This window comes from Trachypithecus francoisi, unplaced genomic scaffold, assembly GCF_009764315.1.
Source record: "Trachypithecus francoisi isolate TF-2019V2 unplaced genomic scaffold, Tfra_2.0 Lachesis_group14, whole genome shotgun sequence".
In the NCBI taxonomy this organism is placed as follows: Eukaryota; Metazoa; Chordata; class Mammalia; order Primates; family Cercopithecidae; genus Trachypithecus; species Trachypithecus francoisi.
The window spans coordinates 56,626,110-56,651,337 of NW_022681459.1; the positions used below are offsets into that span (position 1 = coordinate 56,626,110).

General features: G+C 39.1%; 1 protein-coding gene and 1 long non-coding RNA gene across 2 annotated transcripts in view; one reads left to right on the plus strand and one right to left on the minus strand.

The window, feature by feature from the left end:
* Positions 1-25,228, plus strand: part of SMC1B (structural maintenance of chromosomes 1B) — a 66,718-nt gene that overhangs the window by 7,145 nt on the left and 34,345 nt on the right. Inside the window, exons 5-12 of the mRNA XM_033233610.1 lie at positions 3,569-3,807; positions 6,711-6,969; positions 9,832-9,972; positions 11,553-11,635; positions 12,481-12,688; positions 16,460-16,645; positions 19,628-19,807; positions 23,345-23,491. Of these exons, the coding sequence (XP_033089501.1) occupies positions 3,569-3,807; positions 6,711-6,969; positions 9,832-9,972; positions 11,553-11,635; positions 12,481-12,688; positions 16,460-16,645; positions 19,628-19,807; positions 23,345-23,491 (1,443 nt within the window). The remainder of the gene's footprint in view (positions 1-3,568; positions 3,808-6,710; positions 6,970-9,831; positions 9,973-11,552; positions 11,636-12,480; positions 12,689-16,459; positions 16,646-19,627; positions 19,808-23,344; positions 23,492-25,228) is intronic.
* The window catches only part of LOC117096332, a 49,265-nt gene continuing 28,857 nt past the window's right edge, over positions 4,821-25,228 (minus strand). Inside the window, exons 2-3 of the long non-coding RNA XR_004442456.1 lie at positions 14,700-14,738; positions 4,821-5,192 (exon numbers count right to left, since the gene is read on the minus strand). This is a non-coding gene — a long non-coding RNA (uncharacterized LOC117096332). The remainder of the gene's footprint in view (positions 5,193-14,699; positions 14,739-25,228) is intronic.

The window sequence follows — 25,228 nt, forward strand, 5'->3', positions numbered from 1 at the left end:
ACCCCAAGGAGTTTTTGTTCATATGTGTTATATCTATTAATATTTATTGTATTTGAAGTTAACACTGGAAATTTAAACACTGTTTTAATGATCCCTGTAAAAATAGCAATAAACTCATTACATGTTAACATAAATAGCATTTTTATGAAAGATGACTGTATTTTCCGAAACAGTAGACATGGTTTTACCACTTTTATAATTTCCTTAATGTCTACCTTAATAAAAGACAGCTGGATTCTCATAAACACTTCTGTGTTAAATCTTACTTATGTTAAGGCCTAGCAATTTTATCCACACTGTCAGTGCAAGTGTCAACACATTGAAACAGACAAATAAAGTCTTAGTATTATTATGAAAATAATTTTGCTTTCAAGGACTCCCTGAAAGTGTCTTGGGAAGCTCCCAGGCAGCCATGAGCACGTTACATGCAAATGCATCTCGGAACATTTCTTGGGCCGCTTCGCAATGCCTAATATAGTACCTTGTCTTCGGTTGTAGTTAAAGTGGTATTTTTGAAACTCAAATCAGATCCTAACTTTCCATGCATAAAACCTTCCAGTGCAGTGCTTCTCACCACACTGATAATCTTGTCTCTTATAAAGCGCACTGGTCTTGTCCCTGTTTACCTCTTGAGCCTTAACTTCCTGTGCTTTGCTGCCACATTGACCTTTGTTATGTGTTGAACACAACAAACTTCTTTCTATTCTGGGACTTTTGCTATTTCCTCTGCCTAGATAGCTGTATGCCTGATTTTGCATACCTGGTAGTCTCTCATTCATGTTTTTATTAAAAAGCCATTTTCTCAGGTAGGCATTTACTGTTCATTCCTCCAATCCAAATTAGCACCCTCTCCCTTGTACTAGCACATTGCCCTATTTTGTTTCTTTTGTAGCATTTATTGCTGTATAAAATTATCTTGTTTATTATTTGTTTGTCTGTCAACAAAGAGTCAAACTCTGTAAAATATTTGAAGAGACTTATTCTGAGCCAAATATGAGTGACCATGGCCTGTGACACAGCTCTAAGGAGATCCTGAGAACATGTGTCCAAAGTGGTCAGGCCACAGCTAGGTCTTATACATTTTAGGGGCTATAAGACATCAGTCAATGCTTGTAAGATGTACATTGGTTCATTCTGGAAAGGAGGGGGAGTGGGGTTTCCAGGTGGATTCAAAGATTTTCTTATTGGCAGTTGGTTGAAAGAGTCTTATATAAAGACCTGGAATCAGCAGAAAGGAAATGTCTGGCTTAAGATAAGGGATTGTAGAGACCAATGTTCTTGTTATGCAGATGAAGCCTCCAGGTAGCAGGCTTCAGAGAGAATAGATTGTAAATGTTTCTTATCAGACTTAAAAAGGTGTGGTACTCTTAGTTGATTGTCTCCTCGTTCAGGAAAAGAGGTTTGGAAAAGGGAAAGGGGATTCTGTACAGAATGTAGATTTTTCCCCACAAGAGACAACTTTGCAGGGCTATTTCAAGATACGGCAAAGAAACATATTTGCAGTTAAAATATTTTAATTTATTTCCTTATCTGTCATGTGATACTATGCCAGCATCAGGTTGGAAAGTAAGCTATATTATATAGGGTTGAATAAAACCCTTCTGGCCGAGCGTGGTGGCTCACACCTGTAATCCCCACACTTTGGGGGACGGAGGCGGGCGGATCACTTGAGGTCAGGAGTTTCAGACCAGCCTGGCCAACATGGAGAAACCTCGTCTCTACTGAAAATAGAAAAATTAGCCGGGCGTGGTGGCACATGCCTGTAATCCCAGCTACTCAGGAGGCTGAGGCGGGAGAATCACTTGAACCGAAAAGGCAAAGGTTGCAGTGAGCCGAGATGGCAGCACTGCGCTACTTTAGCCTGGGTGACAGAGTGAGACTCTGTCTAAAAAAAAAAAAAAAAAAAAAAAACTCTCTGATGACACTTTGTAGAGCAGATTCCCCAGGCTCCTTAGATAGAAATTTGGGCAAGAGAAGAAAAAAGGTCAGAGTTTGGTCCTCGTGTTTATTCTCTGACTTTTCTTCCTCTCTTCTCCCCATTAGAATAACTGGAATATAAACTGCATGAGAACAGGGTTGGGCTGGGTATGGTGGCTCACATCTTTAATCCCAGTACTTTGGGAGGCCAAGGTGGGAGCATCCCTTGAGCCCAGGAGTTCGAGACTAGCCTGGGCAACATAGTGAGACCTCATCTCTACAAAAATAAGAATTAAAACATTTGCCAGGTGTGGTGGTAAGGGAGGAGACCACCCACTCAGGAGGCTGACGCAGAAGGATCTCTTGGGCCCAGGAGGTCGAGGCTACAGTGAGCTGTGATCGTGCCATTGCATTCCAGCCTGGGTGAGAGAACAAAACTCTGTCTCAAACAAACAAACAAGATCAGGGATAGTCTGTCTTATTTTCTGCTGTATTGCCAATGCATAGACCAGCACCTGGCACATAGTACTCGATACACATTTGAAGAAGTAAATGAAAAGTGGATGTTTCTTATTAGTGATGTTTCTCTGTGTCTTCATATTTTCGAATGTGTATATACCTGTCCTTGGTTTTGTTAGTGGAAAGGAGTGGCCGCAGTGGAAGTCAGACTGTAGTAATCACAATATACTGAATTGCAGAATTTAAACATTTTAAGGACAGTTAGAACAAAACAACTTCCTAATTGTCTTTTTACAACATCCTAGCGGATAGCCTGTTACTTGAAATACTTCCAGTATTGATTAGGAGCTCCTCTTGAGGTAATCTGTTCCTTTATTTCTTTAATAGCACAGATGTTAAGGAAATTATTATTTTTCACATATAATTTAGCATTGTAAGAGTCCTGTTTTATCAGTGGAAAAACTACTTCCTGTAGTAGGAATTTTTCTTGGAGTCACTGAATTTAAAGTTGCTAGCACTTTATTAGTCATATCACAATCTTCTTTCAGTTTACAAAGGAGGAAGCTGATGCCAGAAATACTGATTGAGTTGTCAAGCTCACAGGTCCAGACAAAAGGGACCCAGGTGAATGCACGCCACTTCATTGTTCTTTTTTTTTTTTTCTTTTGAGATGGAGTCTTGCTCTGTCGCCCAGGCTGGAGTGCAGTGGCCGGATCTCGGCTCACTGCAAGCTCTGCCTCCTGGGTTTACGCCATTCCCCTGCGTCAGCCTCCCGAGTAGCTGGGACTACAGGTGCCCGCCACCTCACACGGCTAGTTTTTTTTTGTATTTTTTAGTGGAGACGGGGTTTCACCGTGTTAGCTAGGATGGTCTCAATCTCCTGACCTTGTGATCCGCCCATCTCGGCCTCCCTAAGTGCTGGGATTACAGGCTTGAGCCACCGTGCCCGGCCCATTGTTCTTATCATCATACCACTGAGCACAAGAATACAACATCATTTACTGGTTTATTGGGTTATTTAAAAAGTATATTCAGAAACCCTCACCAAATTATGCTACTTTTGGCAAGGATATTATGTCCTAATGACTAATAAAAATTCATTAGTTAATTTGTTGGTACAATAGTTGAGTTTATGAAAGGCCAACTTAAATATACTCCCTTTTAACTGCTGTTGAATTATACTCTTTTATAGGCAGAACGTTACCAGAGTCTCCTTGAAGAACTGAAAATGAACAAGATACAACTGCAGCTTTTTCAACTATACCATAATGAGAAAAAGATTGATTTCTTGAACACCAAGTTAGAGCATGTGAAAAGGGATTTGAGTGTCACAAGAGAGTCTTTGTCTCATCATGAAAACATAGTTAAAACCAGGAAAAAGGAACATGGAATTCTAACTAGACAACTACAGCAAACAGAAAAAGAATTAAAGTGAGTTTTTAAAAGTCAGTATTAACAGTTGGGTTATATGTAGATTGATAGAGGAAATAATATAAGTGACACTTTGAAAATTGATTTTTAAAAATAAGCTTTTTACTTTGGAATACTTTTAGATATACGGAAAAATTATAAAGATAGTATAGGCCAGGTGTGGTGGCCCATGCCTGTAATCCCACCGAGGGGCCGAGGCGGGTGGATCACAAGGTCAGGAGATCGAGACCATCCTGGCTAACATGGTGAAACCTCATCTCTACTAAAAATACAAAAAATTAGCTGGGCATGGTGGCAGGCGCCTGTAGTCCTAGCTACTTGGGAGGCTGAGGCAGGAGAATGGCATGACCCAGGAGGTGGAACTTGCAGTAAGCTGAGATCACACTACAGCACTCCAGTCTGGGTGACAGAGTGAGACTCCATCTCAAGGAAAAGAAAAAATAGTATAGAATGGTCCTGAAGTGGTGGTGTTTGGGGTAATACCCGAGGTTCATTGCCTCACACGAAGGAAATCAAGGATGCAGACACACAAGGAGTGAGATTAAGAGTGGAGGTTTAATAGGTGAAAGAAAGAGAAAAGCTTTCTTTCATACAGAGAGAGGGGCTCCCGATCGGGTCTTCTGGTCCACAGCGAAGTACAGGAGGTTTTGTAGATGAGCTTGAGGAGGTGATGTCTGATATAGGGCATGAAGGATTGCTCACACCAGGTATGCCATTTGCAGAGCTCGTGAAGAACTGGTTAGGACTAGGTGTGCCATTTGCATAGCACACAAAGAAGCTGGCCACCCACCCTAATTTTTTATTATGCAGATTCTGTACCTGGCTGATACCATGTTGCCAACTTTTCTACTGTACACATGGTGACAAAGAAAAGGGAAGATGGAGCCTTCATGTTGAACTTAGCTGGCTTCTGGGTAGCCCTTTTCTGTTGGCTCAGCTGCTGGCATTCACTCGTACAAGCTTCCAGCTTGCTTATGTATGTTTGTAGCTTGACTTTTCAGGCTCCTCTCTCTTAACCTTCACTATCTGCCTAAATAATTTATTTTTTGCTCCTGTATCAGTCCCATATTCCCAACACTCAGTTTCTGCTGTTATTAACATCTTACATTATTATGATACATTGTCAATTAATAAACTAATATTGATACATTAACTAAAGTCCATACTTTATACATATTTTCTCAGTTTTTGCCTAATGTCCTTTTAATGATCCAAAATACCATATTACATTTAGTTATATGTCTCCTTAGGCACCTTTTAGCTGTGACAGTTCTTGTTTTTGATGAGCTTGACAATTTTGAGGAATATTGGTCAGTTTTTTTGTAGAACATCTTTCAACTGGAATTTGTCTGATGGTTTTCTCATAATTAGACTGAAGATACAGACTGTGGGAAGGAAGACCACAGAAGTAAAATGTCATTCGCGTTAGATTCTATTAGAGTGTCAGTGTATTATGTATGTCACATGACATTTATCATATAGTATATCATATGTCATATCAACATGGTATCACTGTTGATGTTGACCTTGATCACCTGACTGAAGTAGTGTTTGTCATGTTTCTCCACTATAAGTTTTTCTCCCTTTTCATACTGTAATCTTTGAGAGGAAGTCACTATGCATAGCCCACACTTAAGGAGTAGGGAGAGTTATGTTTTACCTTGAGGGCAAAGTATCTACATGATTTATTTGGAATTCTGCACAGATTTGTCTCTACTTACTTATTTTAAAATTAAATTAATTGTTATTTACATCAGTATAGATTTATGGATATTTTACACTTGGAGTTATAATCCAATATTACATTGTTGATTTTGTTGCTTAGATTGTTCCTGCTGTGGCCACTAAGAACTCTTTGAGTTGGCTCCTGTGTCCCTTTGAAATATTCTCATTATTGTAATTTTTTTTGGAGCTCTTCCTTACTTTCTAGAAGATGAGTATCTTCTAGTGTCATCTTGTATAAGGCAGTCCAAGCATCAGCTTGCCCCAGCTTGTATGAGCCTGCCCCAGGCTCTCCAAGGAACCCTGGTTCCTTTTATTGGAGAATAGTATTGGGAACCAACATCTAGGTGGTAGGTGTGTTCCTTGTTACTGGAGTGTCCTTGCTTCTAGGCTTTCTCGGCTGTTGGAACTAGGAAATACGTGTGTATACTATTTATACACATAGCTATAAATATTTCCATATGTGACCATCTATATTAAGCTAAACATGAGTTCATATTGATATCTCCCAATTCTAAGCCATTACCACATTAATCATTCTAGCCTTCTCTTGCTTATCTGTAACCTCCCACTTCAACAATGGGAAATCTGGCTTCTACCATCTGCCATCCATTTGCTTAATTGTGCGGTTCCAGTAATCATGTGTAATAGTGTCAGAATTGTTAACCCGTACCCCTTGGAAAGCATCTTTGTAACTATATGTTACCAAGTACTTATGTACAATTCTTTTGTTTTTAGTCTTACAGACTCTACTCATTTCTAGAATTTGGTCAGCATGTTTTCCTTCCACCACTTCAGTAAGGTTGTTTCTACATTTGTAATAAAGTTAGATTCTTTTATTGCATTCTACATTCCATCTAGGATCCCTTAGCCTCCTGAGTGATTATTTTTTAATTTGCTTACATTAAGGTTCATTCTTGGTGCTGTAAAGTAATATAGGTTTTGGCAAATTCATAGTGTCAAGTGTCTACCACTACAGTACTACTCTCAAAAGTGATCCTGTGCTTTATTCAACCCTCCCACTGACCTTGCTCAACCTTTGGCAACCACTGATCTGCTTACAGTCTCTGAAAGTTGATTTTAGGATTTCTTTTTTAAAGTGGTTTGATCAAAACAACTTCTTCCCTTTATATATTAAAGAAATGAAATTTTCTTTAAAGCAAATGTTTTTCCCTTTTCAGGTCACTTGAAACCCTTTTAAATCAGAAGAGGCCTCAGTACATTAAAGCCAAAGAAAACACTTCTCACCACCTTAAGAAATTAGATGTGGCTAAGAAATCAATAAAGGACAGCGAAAAACAATGTTCTAAACAGGAAGATGATATAAAAGCCCTGGAGACAGAGCTGGCTGATTTAGATGGTGCATGGAAAAGTTTCGAAAAACAGATTGAGGAAGAAATTTTACGTAAAGGGCGAGACATTGAACTGGAAGCCAGTCAGGTAAAAAAGGTCAACTTAGGGAAAATGTTAGTGTTTCTGTTATTTCAGCTTCTTTGAATTAGAAAAAAATTTAAAAGATGACCTCTCTGATATTTTAAGAGATTATCCTCAGTGTAAATTGTGGGGATTTAAATTTTTCAGCCTGTATACAGAATCTAAATTTATTTATTTTTAATTTTAATTTTGTAGAGATAGGGTCTCGCTCTGTCACTTAGGCTGGATTGCAGTGGCATGATCATGATGCAGGATTTTGTTTGTTTGTTTTTGAGACGGAGTTTCACTCTTGTTGCCCATGTTGGAGTGCAATGGTGTGGTCTTGGCTCACTGCAACCTCCGCCTTCTGGGTTCAAGTGATTCTCCTGCATCAGTCTCCTGAGTAGCTGGGATTACAGGCATGCGCCACCATGCCTGGCTAATTTTGTATTTTTAGTAGAGACAGGGTTTCTCCATGTTGGTCAGGCTGGTCTCAAACTCCCGACCTCAGGTGATCCACCCGCCTCAGCCTCCCAAAGTGCAGGGATTATAGGCATGAGCCACCATGCCTGGCCGATGCAGGATTTTTCTCAGTCACTTTGTCAGCCAGAGACCCTCGGTTGGTGACACCCTTGCCCAGGCCTTGGTTCTAGGCCTTGCTTGGTCCCACATTCACTGCAGGAGACACCCCGTCCACTCAGCTTGCCAGGCTGCACCTAGCCTGCACTCTGGTGCGAATCCCACAGCTGCCACGACCGTTCACTCAGCCCCTAGCAGAAGAGGGTGTGTGAGCAAGCAAGTTTAGTTTCCAGCCACCTGTTCCAAGTACCAGCAAGGAAGCAGGCTCCATGCAGTGCTTGGAGTTGGACCAGGCATGTCGCAAGCCACTTCCACAGTGGGCTCTGGCGTCCAGATGAGGGGAACACAGTGGCACCCAGGCAAGGGTGCTCATGACCCCAAAGCCCCAGAGGAGTTGTTACAGTGTACTAATTAGCTCTTTAGTCCTGTCTGCAGCCTGAAGGATGGTTGCTTGTTAACAGCTCTGTCAGCCTCTTGGCCCACTCTGGCCCTCAGCTCCAGGGCTGACTCAGCCCTGCCACTGCTTCCTGTCATGTGGGGCAGCTGCCCTCTGCCAGCAGAGGGCAGAAGGCCACAGTGTTTCAGCCTTCTCTGTACCCACGTTCAGTGGGTCCTGAGTACTTGTCCTGTGTCTAAGAAGAATGAGGCTACACTGGTGATCGAAGAGTGAGGAAGGCAAAGAAGAATTTTATTGAGTAATGAAACAGCTCTCAGCAGAGAGGGGATGCAAGAGGTTGTCCACTACCTGAAGTCAGGTGGTTTCTCCCCCAGTGTAGCTGGGTCTGGGGCTTTTATAGACTCACAATGGGGGAATGTGTGCTGATTGGTTTGTGAGTATGCAGAAAAAGGCTAAAATAAAGGCACCACTCTAAAGTGGGTACAACAGTGTGAAAAGCCAATTAGGGAAGGGTAGGTGTATGTAAAATAGGTGACGGGTAGCGATCAATCAGAGGTAAGCACACCAAACAGGAAGAGAGGTTCTCAATCTTGTCTGGGGATTTACCCAGGACTTGTAGCTAGGCTTTAAACTGTCTTTGTCTTGAAGGTTGAGTTTCACTGGGGGCCCACCCCTGTCTGACTAGGATTTGTCTGCCTCCTGCTGCTATCAATCATAGTTCACTACAGTGTCACTCCTGGGCTTAGTCTATCCTCCTGTCTACAGGCGCATGCTACCACACCTGGCTAATTTTTAAAGTTTTTGTAGAGATGAGGTCACACTGTGTTGCCCAGGCTGGTCTTGAACTCCTGGGCTCAAGTGATCCTCTTGCCTCAGCTTCCCAAAGGGCTGGGATTACAGGCATGATCCACTATGCCTGGCCTAAAAGGCCGTTTAAAATAAAGCAATGAAAACCTCTATACTAAGGTCTCCGTCAAAAAATCTTAAAAGAGAAAGGAGAATCCAGAGAAAATGATGTATTTTTTCTACTTACATAGTCATAATTATTTTTGTATATAATTGTGATATAAGATTATCAGGCCAGGCGCGGTGGCTCACGCCTGTAATCCCAGCACTTTGGGAGGCTGAGGCGGGCGGATCACGAGGTCAGGAGATTGAGACCACGGTGAAACCCTGTCTCTACTAAAAATACAAAAAATTAGCCAGGTGTGGTGGTGGGCGCCTGTAGTCCCGGCTACTCAGGAGGCTGAGGCAGGAGAATGGCATGAACCCGGGAGGTGGAGCTTGCAGTGAGCCGAGATTGTGCACTGCACTCCAGCCTGGGCGACAGAGCGAGACTCCGTCTCAAAAAAAAAAAAAAAAAAGATTATTATAAAATTGATAAAATATAAATGATAAAAATGTGGTTGTCAATTACGTGTTTTTGCCATCTACTGATTATAATTAAATCTTGTATAATAAGTTAGAGATTAATTCATCACTGAACATTTTAAAGCACCTTAAGTAATTAGTTTCCTTCTTGTCAATTAAGTGATCATGTCTCCTCAAAGCCACATGTATCTTTTAGGTGTTTATGAGAGGAAAAAATAATTATCTTATGAATAATAAGATAAACACTTGAGTCCAGGAGGCCAAGGCTGCAGTGAGTTATGATTGTGCCACTGTACTCCAGCCTGGGCAACAGAGCAAAATAAAAATAAACAACAGTTTCAAATATAAATAAATAATAAATAGTTTTTTAAAAGGAAGCTTTCATGCTCACATAATTTTCCCTGGGCAGGTGGTCGATTATGATTTAATTTATATAAAGCTTTTGGGAAGATTAATTATCTTCTAGTACGGGATTTCATACAAAGAATTTGCTGTCATGATTATTAAGGTGACTTAGCAATTTTTCAATACTGTTTATGCAGCTGGATCGTTATAAAGAACTTAAGGAACAAGTAAGAAAGAAAGTAGCTACGATGACTCAACAACTGGAAAAACTGCAATGGGAACAGAAGACAGACGAAGAAAGGCTGGCATTTGAAAAGAGGAGGCATGGAGAAGCTCAGGTATCTTGGGTTGTACAGTAATGATTTAGAATTAATCTTAATGAAATTTTATTTCCTTATTGTACCTGTCTCCAGAATGAATCTCCTTAACCTTACACTATACTGCCTCATTTCATTTATTTCATGATTTGGCAGACGAAGATACAAATATAAAAGGCATAATCTATGATAGTTCTGTGAGTAGAAGAGGGTATTTTGTGCAAGGAGAAAAACAAAGGTGGTAACATAGCAGGAATTACTTTTAAAACATTTGTATAATTGATATGTTATAAAATTATATGCTGATTTATGAAAATACACATTGCACATTTTTGACTTTGTGCATGCTAATTTCTTCTTGGAATAATCTATTTATCTTTACGTGTTAAAATCTAGAGTCACCAACACTACAAAGCCTTCCCTGTCCCTCCTTTTCTTTATAGCCCAGCTCCTAAAAAAGCCAAAAATAATTTCTTCCTCATATAACTACCTATTAATATTATTATTACTTGATATGGAATTTCGGTCTTGTTGCCCAGACTAGAGTGCAATGACGCCATCTCAGCTCACTACAACCTCCACCTCCCAGGTTCAAGCGATTCTCCTGTCTCAGCCTCCTGAGTAGCTGGGATTACAGGCATGCGCCACCATGCCCGGCTAATTTTGTATTTTTAGTAAAGACGGGGTTTCTCCATGTTGGTCAAACTGGTCTTGAACTCCTGACCTCAGGTGATCCGCCTGCTTCAGCCTCGCACAGTGCTGGGATTACAGGCCTGAGCCACCGTGCTGGGCCAATTTTTTATCTATATCTAAGGGCTTTTGTCAGATTGCATAAAAAAACAATTAATTGGTACCTCTCTACTAGACTGGAAGCTTATTAAAGGCAGGATTCTAATTGTGTCCATTGTAAACCTTGCACTTAGTAGATGTCAGTAAGTGTTGGTTGAATTGCTGTTGTCTTTTGGATACAAAAAAACAGTAAGAAGAACATATGTAGTTGCAGACAGGTGGAGAAGACTTGTAGTAGTCTCCAGTTGGATTTAATGATAAAGTGAATAGAACAAAACTTTTGTGAAATCCTCACCCACAAGCCTATTAGTTGCCCTATAGGTTCCTATATTATTATAACACAATACCACTCTACTGTATAATTACTCATTTAATTGTCTGTTTCTCCTACTAGGCATTAGTTCTTTGAGGGCAGGGACTCTTTCCTGCTTGTTTCTGTACCTCTAGTTCCTATCACGTGGTAGCCAGTGAATATATTTAGGTTGTTGCAAAAGTAGTTGCAGTACTTTTGTACCAACCTAATATATTTGTTGAGTGAATTAGTTAGGGATAAGAACTATACAGATATTTGAAAATAATCTCCTTGAAGTTTTAAGTTACAGAGAGAAATCGCTAGAGATCAAATATCTAGCAAATGGTAAGAGTCAGGAGTTGAACTCTGATCTGTAATTTGCTTTGATATGTTTTCATATAATTATATTTGACATCTTTCAAATTTATAACAGCTTATAATATTATAGTAAGTTCTAGGCATGTAATTTTGTTGGTTTAGAATTGCTGTAATTAATTTTAGATTTCATTTCCTCTTTTAGGGAAATCTAAAACAAATAAAAGAACAAATAGAAGATCATAAAAAACGAATAGAGAAGTTAGAGGAGTATACAAAGACATGCATGTAGGTAGAGTAAAAAAAAATTTCTTGCAGCTGTTTTCTTTTCTTTTTTTTTGAGAGAGGATCTCACTCCCATCGCCCAGGCTGGAGTGCAGTGGCACAATCATGGCTCACTGTAGCCTCAACTTCTGGGGCTCACGTGACTCTCCTACCTCAGCCTGTAGCTGAGACTACAGGCGCATGCCATCACACCCAGCTAATTTTTTGTATTTCTGGTAAAGATGGAGTTTCACCATGTTGGCCAGGCTGGTCTTGAACTCCTGGACTCAAGCAATCTACCCTCTTTGAACTCCCAAAGTGCTGGGATTACAGGTGTGAGCCACTGCACCCTTTGCAGCTTTCTTATTTATGTATTTCTTTCTTTTTTTTGAGACAGAGTCTCACTCTCGCCCAGACTGGAGTGCAGTGGCGTGATCATGGCTTACTGCAACCTACACCCACCCCCAGGCTCAAGTGATCCATCTGCCTCAGCCCCCTGAATAGCTGGTACTACAGGTGTGTTCCACCACACCTGGCTAATTTTTTTGTATTTTGTAGAGACAGAGTTTTGCCATGTTGCCAGGCTGGTCTCAAATTCCTGGACTCAAGCCATCCACCCACTCAGCCTCTCAAAGTACTGAGATTACGGGAGTGAGCCACCTGGCCCAGCCACATTTTTCAAATCAACGAAGAATGAGCAAAATCTTTTTTGCCCATGTTTGGTGTCAGGTTTATTGCATTTTTTACCCTTTAAAAATTGATAGAGCACTGCTCTATTCCCCTGCAATGCCAGACAAGAGTATGTTGTACCTGGTAATTCCTAAATTTTGGTTTATCATTTTGCTATATAATTTGTTGTTATTTTGTAGGGATTGCTTGAAAGAGAAAAAACAGCAAGAGGAAACCCTAGCGGATGAAATTGAAAAAACAAAATCAAGAATGTCTGAAGTTAATGAAGAATTGAATCTTATTAGAAGTGAATTGCAGAACGCTGGGATTGATACCCATGAGGGAAAACGCCAGCAAAAGAGAGCAGAGGTTCTGGAACATCTTAAAAGGCTGTACCCAGATTCTGTGGTAATGAGAGTGAATAGTTAATTTAAACAAAAAAACTAAGCTTTGCTGTTTGCTTACAACAGTATCTTCTCATTTGGGATTAGAAATATTACCATTATTACAAAGCAATATTATTTTAGACATCTTTAAATTTTGGGTTTGACTCTTTATATTTAAAATGTAACAGTAAATGATTAGGGTAAAACTTCCGGTAGTAGCTGTAGGTACGTAATTATTGGGGAGAAGCATGACATGAACGTAGTACTCAGAAAGTTCAAATTGTGGCCAGTATCCCCAAAAGGACTTGGATGCTGTGAAGTAACCTGAGCCCCCCAGACACATAGCCTTGAACCTCATGTTTTTCATGATTTTATTTGTTTTTGAAATATTTTTTCAGCAGACATGATTGGCATATTTTTATTCTCTGAGTATGACTGTGCATCCGGTATTGCTAGTGTATTTCATTAGCCAAAATACAATATCACTTGTTGCTTGGGGTGTCAGCATCACAAGATTATTTCCTTTTGTATCAAGGTGGCATCTGACCCTCTTGTCACTAACATCAGTGTATACTGTGCAGTCCTTATTTTATGATATGGCCTATTTTCAGCATTTGAAACTGGTAACCACTGCTCTATTTTGAAACATCTACTGACCAGGGCAGTGGCTCACATCTGTAATCCCAGTACTCTGAGAGGCTGAGGCAGGTGGATCAGCTAAGGTCAGGAGTTTGAAACCAGCCTGGCCAACATGGTGAAACCCTGTCTCTACTAAAAATGCAAAAAGTAGCTGCACTTTGTGGCAGGCGCCTGTAGTACCAGCTACTCTGGAGGGTGAGGCAGGAGAACCACTTGAACACAGGAGGCAGAGGTTGCAGTGAGCTGAGATCACACCATTGCACTCCAGCCTGGGTGACAGAGTGAGACTGTCTCCCAAAAAAAGGAAACATCTACCATTGGCCTCCATATCCACACTTCCATGGTTTTCCTCCTATCTCTCTGGCCACCCATCTTCATCTCCTTTATAGTGTCTGTTTTGACTTTCTGACTCTTAAATGTTGGTTTTGACTTCCAGATAATGATGCAGGAGTAAGTCTAGGTCACAAAATCTGGATCCCCCAATTCCTATCCAAATGACAAAAGCTAGTAAAACACACACACACACACACACACACACACACAACTAGTTAAAAAAAAAATCTACCTGATGCCATAAACTTTAGAAAATGGTGATAATCTAGGATTTAAAAAAAAATATTGAAGTATAGCATTGCTTTTTCTCAACTCCACAGAAGCTGAACTGATGAGTTGACTAATTCCTGAGAATTCTCACCTTGTATTCCTTGATCTAGCAAGAAGCAAACTCACATGTATTTGTTTCCTTTTCCTCTTCTAACTGGAGAGAGTTAGATTTAAAAACTGGTGAACTGGGTTCCTGTAATCCCAGCACTTTGGGAGGCCGAAGTGGATGGATCACTTGAGGTCAGGGGTTTGAAACCAGCCTGGCCAACATGGTGAAACACTGTCTCTACTAAAAATACAAAAAATTTAGCAGAGCGTGGTGGTGCACACCTGTAATCCCAGCTACTTGGGAGGCTGAGGCAGGAGAATTGCTTGAACCCGGGAGGCAGAGGTTGCAGTGAGCTGAGATTGCACCATTGTGCTCCAGCCTGGGTGACAGAGTGAGACTCTGTTTCAAAAAAACAAAAAACAAAACAAAACAAAAAAACAACAAAAAAACACTGGTGAATTGGGGAATGTGAAGCTCATATGCTCTCTAATGAGAGTGAAGACCCTAGGTCTCACTAGGGCTTTACAATTGGGAGGCCATTTTGAAGCCCTGTTTTCTAGATGGGATTTGTCCTCCTCCCTCAAGGTAGAAGAACTTGGTATGGGATATTAATTAAAAACTCCAATGAGAGACAATTCAGGTACTTAAATGAAGTGTGTTCTTAAAAAGTCTTAGGTGAGTTCTCACTTGCCCCTACAACCCAATCCCTTACAAGAAAGCAGACAGAATAGGAAATACTTACTCTATCAACTGTTGCTCAGAGTAGGTAATTGTCTCAGTTCTGTGAGAAAAGGAATTAAGATAATTATCCACCATAGCAAATCAAAGATCTGAACAGAGCTACTCACATTAAACATAAGCAAAGTGAAAAGAATCACTCTGGCAGCTATAGGTACATATAATAACAAAGAGGAAGAAACTATTTAAAAACATTTAGAAGTCAAAGAGCCCAGTCTAGAAGGTTACAGAACAAAATCCCCTGTAAATGTTTTGCATGAAACTAGATTCAAATATGAGGTAAAACAATAAGATAAAAAGGAAAATGTAAGCTGTGAAAACAAATCAAGAATAGGCATTATTACTGAATAATTATAGTTAGCATGTAAGTAATAAGTAACGTAGACAAATTAACAAATTAGAAGCATTAATAGCAGGAAATGTTAATAAATTAGAAGTAGCTGCCAGGCGTGATGGTGTGCACCTAGTTTCAGCTACTCAGAGGCTGAGGCAGGAGGATAGCTTGAACCTAGGAGTTTGAGACCAGCCTGGGCAACATAGCAAGACCTCATCTCTTTAAAAAAAAAAAAACAAAAAAAGGTAGCAAATATTAATAGATTACACAACTGAAAATCAAATTATTGACCCTGAAGAAAGGCTTGAGATAATCACAAATTAATGGAGAAGAAAAAGTCAAAGATATTTAAACAGAGCAAAGACAGTGATGTTTTATCATAGGAAAATGGTATTCTTGAAGTAGAACCTAACAAATGGAGGAAGGAGTCCAAAGACAGAAAATTAAACCTTCAGATATTCTAGAGACCACTGATACATGATGCTTGACATCCAAACATTTTCTAGTAAAGTTTTTGAACTTCAATCTAATACATTCTTGACCATTCTCCAGGTCTCAGATCAAGTAACACTTCGTGGAAATCCTTCCTCGACTTTTCTTTTTTCTTTTTTCTTTTTTTTTTGAGATAGAGTCTTGCTCTGTCGCCAGGCTGGAGGCAGTGGCGTGATCTCGGCTCACCACAACCTCCGCCTCCTGGGTTCAAGTGATTCTCCTGCCTCAGCCTCCCGAGCAGCTGGAACTACAGGCGCACACCACCACGCCCAACTAATTTTTGTATTTTTAGTAGAGGCAGGGTTTCACCACATTGACCAGGGTGGTCCCGATCTCTTGCCCCCATGATCTGCTTGCCTCAGCCTCCTAAAGTGCTAGTATTACAGGTGTGAGCCACCGCGCCCAGCTGGAAATCCTTCCTAGACTTCTTATGCCAACCTGGTCCCTGTTAAATATTCTCAGAGCACTCTCTACTTTGTCAGTGTCTAGCTCCATTTTGTACATACATGTGATTATTGATTATTTATATCTTCCTCACTAGAGTGAAAATTCTGTGAAGTCAGAAGGTATCTACTTTGTTCATTAATGTTTTATCCAGCGCCTAGCTCAGTACCTGCAATAGCAGGTCCCTTATAGATTCTTGTTTAATAGATAAGGGAATATATTAGTATTTAATCATGTAGTTTTAGAAACTATTTTAATATTTTGGTAAGGCTAGTCACTCTTTATTACTCTTTTTTTAAATGAAGTGTTACGTAGCTAGATGGACATTGCATAATGAAACTTAGATCTATTTGAATAAAACTCTATTAATTATGATGTATGTAATTTTGTAAAATTAGTTTTTGTCTGTGCTACTTTGTTACATTAGAAAACAATGAATTATATATGTCAGTCTAATATATCTATTTTTCTCTCCTTTTTCGAAACCTGCTAAGTTTGGAAGACTACTTGACCTGTGTCATCCTATTCATAAGAAATACCAGCTGGCTGTTACTAAACTTTTTGGCCGGTACATTATTGCCATTGTTGTAGCCTCTGAAAAGGTAGCAAAAGATTGTATTCGATTTCTGAAAGAGGAAAGAGCTGAACCTGAGACATTCCTCGCTCTAGATTACCTTGATGTAAGAACTTTGTAATGCCTGGTATTTATAGTGATAAAAATCTTGTCTTTTAAAGAATGATCTTATTGCCTAAAACTATGATAGTGATTGAAAAAAATTGTAGCTTGTATGTCAGTTAGGCAATCATTTAAATAGCTGGTGTTAAATATATTGGCAAGCAAAGAATAATATCAAGTGGCTATTCTCTTTCTTGACATCGTATCATTTCTTCCTTATCTAGTTTTTACAGAATTCTACCTTTGATTTCATTGCACTAGCAGTGCACCACTCTACCTATTAGCCAGCAATGTATTTTGTCCTATATAGCAAAGTATAGGAAATGGATAAGATGTATGGTCTGTTGGTGAAATGCCAATTCAGTCTTAATTGTAAATATTTGACCCAGTGTGTTAGCTCTTTGTGGAAGAGGCTAAATTTGGAGCCTTGAGGTATGTGTTGAGATACCTTGACATATCCTGAGTCTAAATTCGTGAAGCAGGAACTCTGTCATATCATGCATGATTGGTGTCCTTCAGTGATTATTCATTGACTACTCAAGAAAATGTTCTCTTTGGTTCACCAGTCAAGACCCTGAATTGCAGGCAGTCTTCATAGTAGTTGAGAGCACATGCCTTAGAGCTAGACTGCTCTGAGTTTGAATCTCAGCCCTACTTCTAATTAGCTCTTACTAATTTATTCTTAATTTTTCTTTTTTCTTTCTTTCTTTTTTTTTTTTTTGAGACGGAGTCTTGCTCTTTCGCCCAATCTGGAGTGCAGTGGCGTGATCTTGGTTCACTGCAACCTCTGCCTCCCGGGTTCAAGCAATTCTCCTGCCTCAGCCTCCCGGGCAGCTGGGATTACAGGTATGTGCCACCACACCCGGCTTTTTCTTTTTCTTTTTTTTGTATTTTTAGTAGAGGCGGGGTTTCTCCACGTTGGTCAGGCTGGTCTCAAATTCCCGACCTCAGGTGATCCACCCGCCTCAGCCTCCCAAAGTGCTTTGATTACAGGTGTGAGCCACCACGCCTGGCCTATTCTTAATTTTTCTGAGTATCAGTTTTCCATGTGTGGAAATGGAAGAATTAGTTCTTACCTTATTGGATTACTACAAGGAGTTGTTACATGTAAAGCACTTGGCATAAGATCTGCACGGAGGAGGGGCTCAGCGAATACTGGCTGGTGCTACTCATGGTCCAGACCTCCCTTTTGTATTTCCACACTGTTGTTACCTTCTGCTCACTGAAATTCTTTACCCCAACTCATCTGCCTGTTAGAATCCTGTTTTACTTATTTCTCACTTGAGATTCTTTTCAATACAAACTCATTTTTTTAAAAAATCTTATACAGAAGTGTATCAAATATAAAGGGAATACTCCTACCCCTTCATAATGCCTGATTCCTTAATAGTAACAACTTTAGATTGCTTCCATATGCTCAATTTATATAACTATATATTCCCAAGTGTATATACACACACGTACACACACACATTTTGGTTGTATATACGTTTTCTTCTTTGTTTTGTTTGTTTTATTAAAAAGTGAGATCATACTTGCTGGATTTTGGTAATACATTGTAGACACTTTTGTGATCTGTTGTAAACCCAACCTAAAAGTCATGACTAAGAAGGTCTGAAGGCTTTCCTGATCATTTAAGTCGAAAGTGTTTTGTGTTTTTTTGTTTTGTTTTGTTTTTTGAGACAGAGTCTCACTCTTTGTTGCCCAGCCTAGAGTGTAATGGCGCAATCTTTGCTCACTGCAATCTCTACCTCCCGGGTTCAAGCAATTCTCCTGTCTCAGCCTCCTGAATAGCTGGGATTACAGGTGCCTGCCACCACACCCGGTTAATTTTTGTATTTTTAGTAGAGACAGGATTTTACCATGTTGGCTGGGCTGGTCTTGAACTCCTGAGCTCAGGTGATCCACCTGCCTCAGCCTCCCAAAGTGCTGCGATTACAGGCGTAAGCTACACGCCTGGCCCAAAAGCGGTTTTTTAAAATTCCATAGTGTTTTGCTGCTCTCTTGACACATATATAAATGGGCATTATTTTCCACTAGATTTTATGATTTTGAAAGTGTCTTGTGGAACACTTCCTATACATTGTTTTATCCTGACTAGTTAGTGACAGAGTTGAAACTGGAAATTACGTCTTCTGGCTTTTGATGAAGTTTTTGTTTTTAAAAAATATTACCAAAACCCATGGTGGGATGTAGTTCATCATGTTCTTTTTTTTTTTTTTTTTTTTTTTTTTTTTTTGAGACGGAGTCTCGCTCTGTCGCCCAGGCTGGAGCGCAGTGGCCAGATCTCGGCTCACTGCCAGCTCCGCCTCCTGGGTTTACGCCATTCTCCTACAGGCGCCTGCCACCTTGCCCGGCTAGTTTTTTGTATTTTTTTTTTTTTAGTAGAGACGGGGTTTCACTGTGTTAGCCAGGATGGTCTCGATCTCCTGACCTCGTGATCCGCCCGTCTCGGCCTCCCAAAGTGCTGGGATTACAGGCTTGAGCCACCGCACCCGGCCTCATGTTCTTATCAGTCTTTTATGGTGTGTAATTACATACTGTTTTTTTGTTTTGTTTTGTTTTTTGTCTTGTTTTTTTTTTGAGATGGAGTCTCACTCTGTCGCCTAGGCTGGAGTGCAGTAGTGCTATCTCAGCTCACTACAACTACCAACTCCCAAGCTCAAGCAAGTCTCCTGCCTCAGCCTCCTGAGTAGCTGGGATTACAGGCATGTGCCACCATGCCTGGCTAATTTTTCTGTATTTTTAGTAGAGGCAGGGTTTCACCATGTTGGCCAGGCTGGTCTCAAACTCCTGACCTCAAGTGATCTGCCCACCTCGGCTTCCCAAAATTCTGGGATTACAGGCGTCAGCATCATGCCCGGCTGGGTACATACTGTTAATCTTTTGCTGTCATACGTATATGTGTTTTGTGAGAAAGAATATAATGAACATTTGGTTTTTATTTCAGTGTGTCTAACATGTTAAATATTTTAAAACCCTTTAGATCAAGCCAATCAACGAAAGATTAAGGGAACTTAAAGGCTGTAAAATGGTGATTGATGTCATAAAGACTCAGTTTCCGCAGCTGAAGAAAGTGATTCAGTTTGTGTGTGGAAATGGTCTTGTTTGTGAGACTGTGGAAGAAGCAAGGCATATTGCATTCGATGGACCTGAAAGACGGAAAGTAAGAAAAGAGGCTTGGATCACATCTTTGGATAAGTTGAAGTAGTATTTATATGACTAACATACACAAACACAAATATTTATATATGCGTTTTATATGTTCTTTTTTCTAAAGAGAGCCAACATAGAACCTAAGGTGGTTATGGCCTCAGTGGTTTTTATAATTTTCTGTTGAATTTAGAAAAAAAACCCTTATAGCATTTCTCAACATCATAAATTATATTTTGGAAATTAGATTTATTTTAATAATATCCTAAAGCAGTTAGTTGTTGTTGTTGTTGAATCTTACATGGAACGCTGGATATAGTACCTGTGGTTTTGAATACCAGGAAAGATTTTGGGTATTTATTTTACACTGTGGGCTAATTCTTCCATACTTTAGTGGAGATACTAACTGTCCTTTTGCATATTCAAGGTTTAACATATTTGAATTTCTAGAAAATACAGTTGAAATGAGATTACTAAATACAGGTATCTTGAGGGAATAATTTTGGTCTTAAAAGTAGGTACTATTTTACTCTCAGTTGAATAGAGAGTATTTAGTTATATTTGTATTTAGTTGAGCAATGTTAAACTCAATCTGATGTAGTTTTTTTTAAAAAACTACATTTACGATGAAGTATAACATAATACTTAAGGGTATGTAAGCTATAAAGTAAGACCAGTGATGCTACTTAGTAACTAATTATGTGACTTTAGGGAAGTTTGTAAACCTGTAGTTTTAGTTTTCTCATCTAAAATTGGGGAAATAATATTACCTGTTTTCTAGGGTTATGAGAATTAAATTAAGTAATAACATGAAAAATGCTATTATAGTGCCTGGCAAATAGCCCTCAAAAACTGGTAGTAATTTTATTACTTACTAGTCAATTAACACATTCAATCTGGAATGTCCAGAATTGCAAATTAACACAAACAGGCACTTCTTAATGAGACACGAAGATTTCCAGTGTTAAATTTATTGACTTACGTAATATGATTAATTTTTCATACATTTTGCTGTGTCTGATCAATAATCTTAAGCATAATGTAATCACTGTCGTTGAATTCTACATGTTAAATTTAAGCTAGTGTAGTTATTGTTTTCCTTATTTTGCTGCCTAATTAACTACACTAACATTGACTTTTTATATTTATATATTTCATAGAATTGATGTTTGAAGATTTGTGTAGTCAAAGAAGTCATGTGAAGATATGATTGCTTATTCCTTCATATAACAAATATTTATGGTTTCTATATTGTTCACAATAACATCTTTACCCCTTTAGGTTGTATCTTATTTTTATCAGTAGTTCAAAATTTTAATCAGGTGTATCTTATTTGTATCTTAACTCTATCTCAGGAACTTTGGAAGAATTTTCTCTATTTTAGATTGGGTCAAACCGTTGGATAGATGTCACATTTTCACAGATATCACCTGGTGAATCATCTGCAATTTGTGCTTTTGGTTTTCTATATACTTGATACCATGTTTTAGAATTTTCTTTAGTCAAACATTGCAAGTAGTATTAAATATTTTGGTTTATTTGTAAACTATAGTATATATAAATACATACAGTATCTATAAACTACAAAGATGAATTACATCAATTCTGCTAGCTATAGTTTGGTCACCATATTTTAGTGATAACTCAGTTTTTACATATTTAAAAAATTTATGTAACAAAAGTTAAAAATCCTGAATCTCTTTACATATATGTAATTTTTCTATCTGTTTCCCTTAACCGGAGATACAATTATTTATTTTATTCTTCTGTAGACTGGTTGGTTGTTACTCTAAAACATATATTATAGAAAGATCTATTTGTACTGTGCCCTTTTAATATGGTGAAGCAAAAAACAGACCCAGAAAAATGTCAGTAAGTAGCTGGAAAATTTGTGAAAATATTATTTTTTCCAAAATTGCACATATTAAACAATAGCAAATAAAGTACAGGGTACCACTTTGCTGGGTACCACCTGGAATAAAATATAGTTAATCTAAACCTCATTCCTTGTATCAGGATAAATTTCAGATGAATGAGAAATGTTAATGTAAAAAGTAAAACCATACAATTTCTAAGAGAAACCATGGAAAATGTTTTCTTTTCTTTTCTTTTCTTTTTTTTTGAAATGGAGTCTTGCTCTGTCACCCAGGCTGGAGTGCAGTGGTGCGATCTCTGCTTACTGCAACCTCTGTCTCCCAGGCTGAAGCGATTCTTGTGCCTCAGCCTCCCAAGTAACTGGGATTACAGGCGCCCACCACCATACCTGGCTAATTTTTGTATTTTCAGTAGAGATGGGGTTTCACCATGTTGGCCAGGCTGGTCTCAAACTCCTGACCTCAAGTGATCCGCCTGCCTTGGCCTCCCAAAGTGATGGGATTACAGGCATGAGCCACCACTCCTGGCCTGGGAAATTTTTTCTTAATCTCAGAGACAGGAAGGCTTTTCCAATATGACAAAAAAAACCCAAAAGCTATAAAAGATGAATGAATTCACCTAACAAAGAGTTTCTGCATGGCAAAGACTACCATAAGAAAAACCAAAAGAAAGATGGCAAACTGGGGAAAATATTTGTAGCTCATAGTGAAGAGCAGATGTTCTTACAAATCACTGTGGAAAAGAACAGTAATATAGTGGGAAAATGGGCAAGGGATATGAACAAACTTGTTTTCATAAAAGGAAATATAATGATTTTTTTTTTTTTTTTTTTTGAGACAGAGTCTGGCTCTGTCGCCCAGGCTGGAATGCAGTGGCGCGATCTCGGCTCACTGCAAGCTCCGCCTCCTGGGTTCACGCCATTCTCCTGCCTCAGCCTCCCGAGTAGCTGGGACTACAGGCGCCCGCCACCACGCCCGGCTAGTTTTTTGTATTTTTTAGTAGAGACGGGGTTTCACCAGGTTAGCCAGGATGGTCTCGATCTCCTGACCTCGTGATCCACCCGTCTCGGCCTCCCAAAGTGCTGGGATTACAGGCTTGAGCCACCGCGCCCAGCCTATAATGATTCTTAAACATGGAAATGCAACCTCACTCATATGGAAAATACCCATTAAAATTACACTGAGGTACTATTTTCACCTGTCAGATTGACCAACATCAAAATGTTTAGTAACATTTCATGGGGAAAGAGATTCTTCTGTTCACTGTTGTGGGAACTTAAATTTATACCAGTTCTGTGAAGGGCAGTTCTCTCACTTGTACCTTTGAGGAACTTAGCATGTAGATTAACTTACATGTGTATGAAATGATGTGTGTACAAGCTTTATTCACTGAATCATTGTGTATAACAGGAAAAATTGGAACCAACTCAGATATTGATATAAGACTAAATCAATAATTTATTGCCTAGAATTGCTTTGGACCTTAGTAAAATGGATTTTAAATTTGTGCTTTGTTTATTGTTTGGGGTCTCTTCATAAACTAGATATTTTATTAGTAAAGTTCAGTAAGTGTCTTTTCTCATTTGTTTTCTTCTTAACTTTAAAATTGCCACAGTATGTTTTTATTTGTATCTTTGTGTACATTTCTCCAGGGCAAAATATTTTTAATTTTACAGACAGTAACTCTTGATGGAACATTATTTTTAAAATCTGGAGTGATCTCTGGAGGGTCAAGTGACTTAAAATACAAGGCTAGATGCTGGGATGAGAAAGAGTTAAAGAATCTAAGAGACAGACAAAGCCAGAAAATCCAAGAGCTAAAGGTAAATCCATGCCATAAAAGTTGTAATATATTAAGTAGAATAATTGTGTTTTTAAACTAGGTGGGTTTTTTATAAATAACCATTTCTGTAGTTTAAGAATTGAAATAATGCAGAATGAAGTAAAAATACAAAATAAAAATCTTTCCCTTACTCTCTTCCTTATATCTCAGTGGTATTTACTAAGCAGTTTGATACATAGCTTCCAGAAATTTTCTTGGTGTGTGCAAGCGTATGTATTATTTTTCCTATTTTCTTTGTTTTATAATAGATTGTTACTATAGTGTTTGCAGCAAGTTTTTTTTTTTTCTTTTTTAGATGGAGTTTCTCTCTTGTTGCCCAGGCTGGAGTGGCATGTCGTGATCTCGGCTCACTACAACCTCCGCCTCCTGGGTTCAAGTGATTCTCCTGCCTCAGCCTCCTGAGTAGCTGGGATTACAGGCATGTGCCACCATGCCCAGCTAATTTTGTATTTTTAGTAGAGATGGGGTTTCTCCATGTTGATCAGGCTGGTCTTGAACTCCCGACCTCAGGTGATCTGCCTGCCTGGGCCTCCCAAAGTGCTGGGATTACAGTTGTGAGCCACTGTGCCTGGCCTGATAGGCATTTCTTAAAATATAATTGAGGTTGGGCATTTCCTCATGAATTTAATGGTCCTCTGTAATTTTTCCTTCTGTGAACTGCTTATTTTCTCTGCACATTTTTCTAGTACATTGTTCCTTATTTTATTACTATTTCAAGAATTATTTGTATTAAGTAAATTAGTCCTTAGTCATATGTGTTGTAAACATTTTTCTTTTTTTTTTTTTTTTTTTTTTGAGACAGAGTCTCGCTCTGTCGCCCAGGCTGGAGCGCAGTGGCCGGATCTCAGCTCACTGCAAGCTCCGCCCCCCGGGTTTACGCTATTCTCCTGCCTCAGCCTCCCGAGTAGCTGGGACTACAGGCGCCCGCCACCTTGCCCGGCTAGATTTTTGTATTTTTTAGTAGAGACGGGGTTTCACCGTGTTAGCCAGGATGGTCTCGATCTCCTGACCTCGTGATCCGCCCGTCTCGGCCTCCCAAAGTTCTGGGATTACAGGCTTGAGCCACCGCGCCCGGCCGTAAACATTTTTCATTTGACTTTTTAGTCAGCTTCAGTTGGAATATAATTTATATACCATAACAGTCACCAATTTTAAGTATAATTTAGTAAGTTTTGACAAATGTACATAGTCACATAACCATCACTGCACTCATGATACAGAACATTTTCATCACCCCCCAAAATTCCTTTGGGTTCCTTTTAGTTAGTCCCCTCTTCTGGACCCTTTGGGGCCTCACAACCCAATCTACTTTCTCTCATTATAGTTTTTCCTCTTCTAGACTTCCACATAAATGGATTGATACAGTCAGTAGTCTTTTGTGTTATGTTTTCTTCACTTAGTATTGTTGAGATTCATGTGTGTATCAAAAGGTTATTCCTTTTTAATTGCTGAGTATCTCTTTGACATTGACTTTGTTCTTTTTGTCATATGTGTGTTTTTAATCTTTATGTAGCCAAATTTATTAATCTTTTATAACTTCTGGATTTTAGGATGTGTTATGCTTAGGAAGACCTAATTCTTTCTGAAGATCACAAAAGAAGTTCAATAATGCTTCCTTCTAATGCTTTTGTGTTTTTAACATTTATATTTTTTATTTATCTGGAATTTATTTTGATGACTGGGGACCCCGCTTTATTTTTACCGACTGACTTACCAT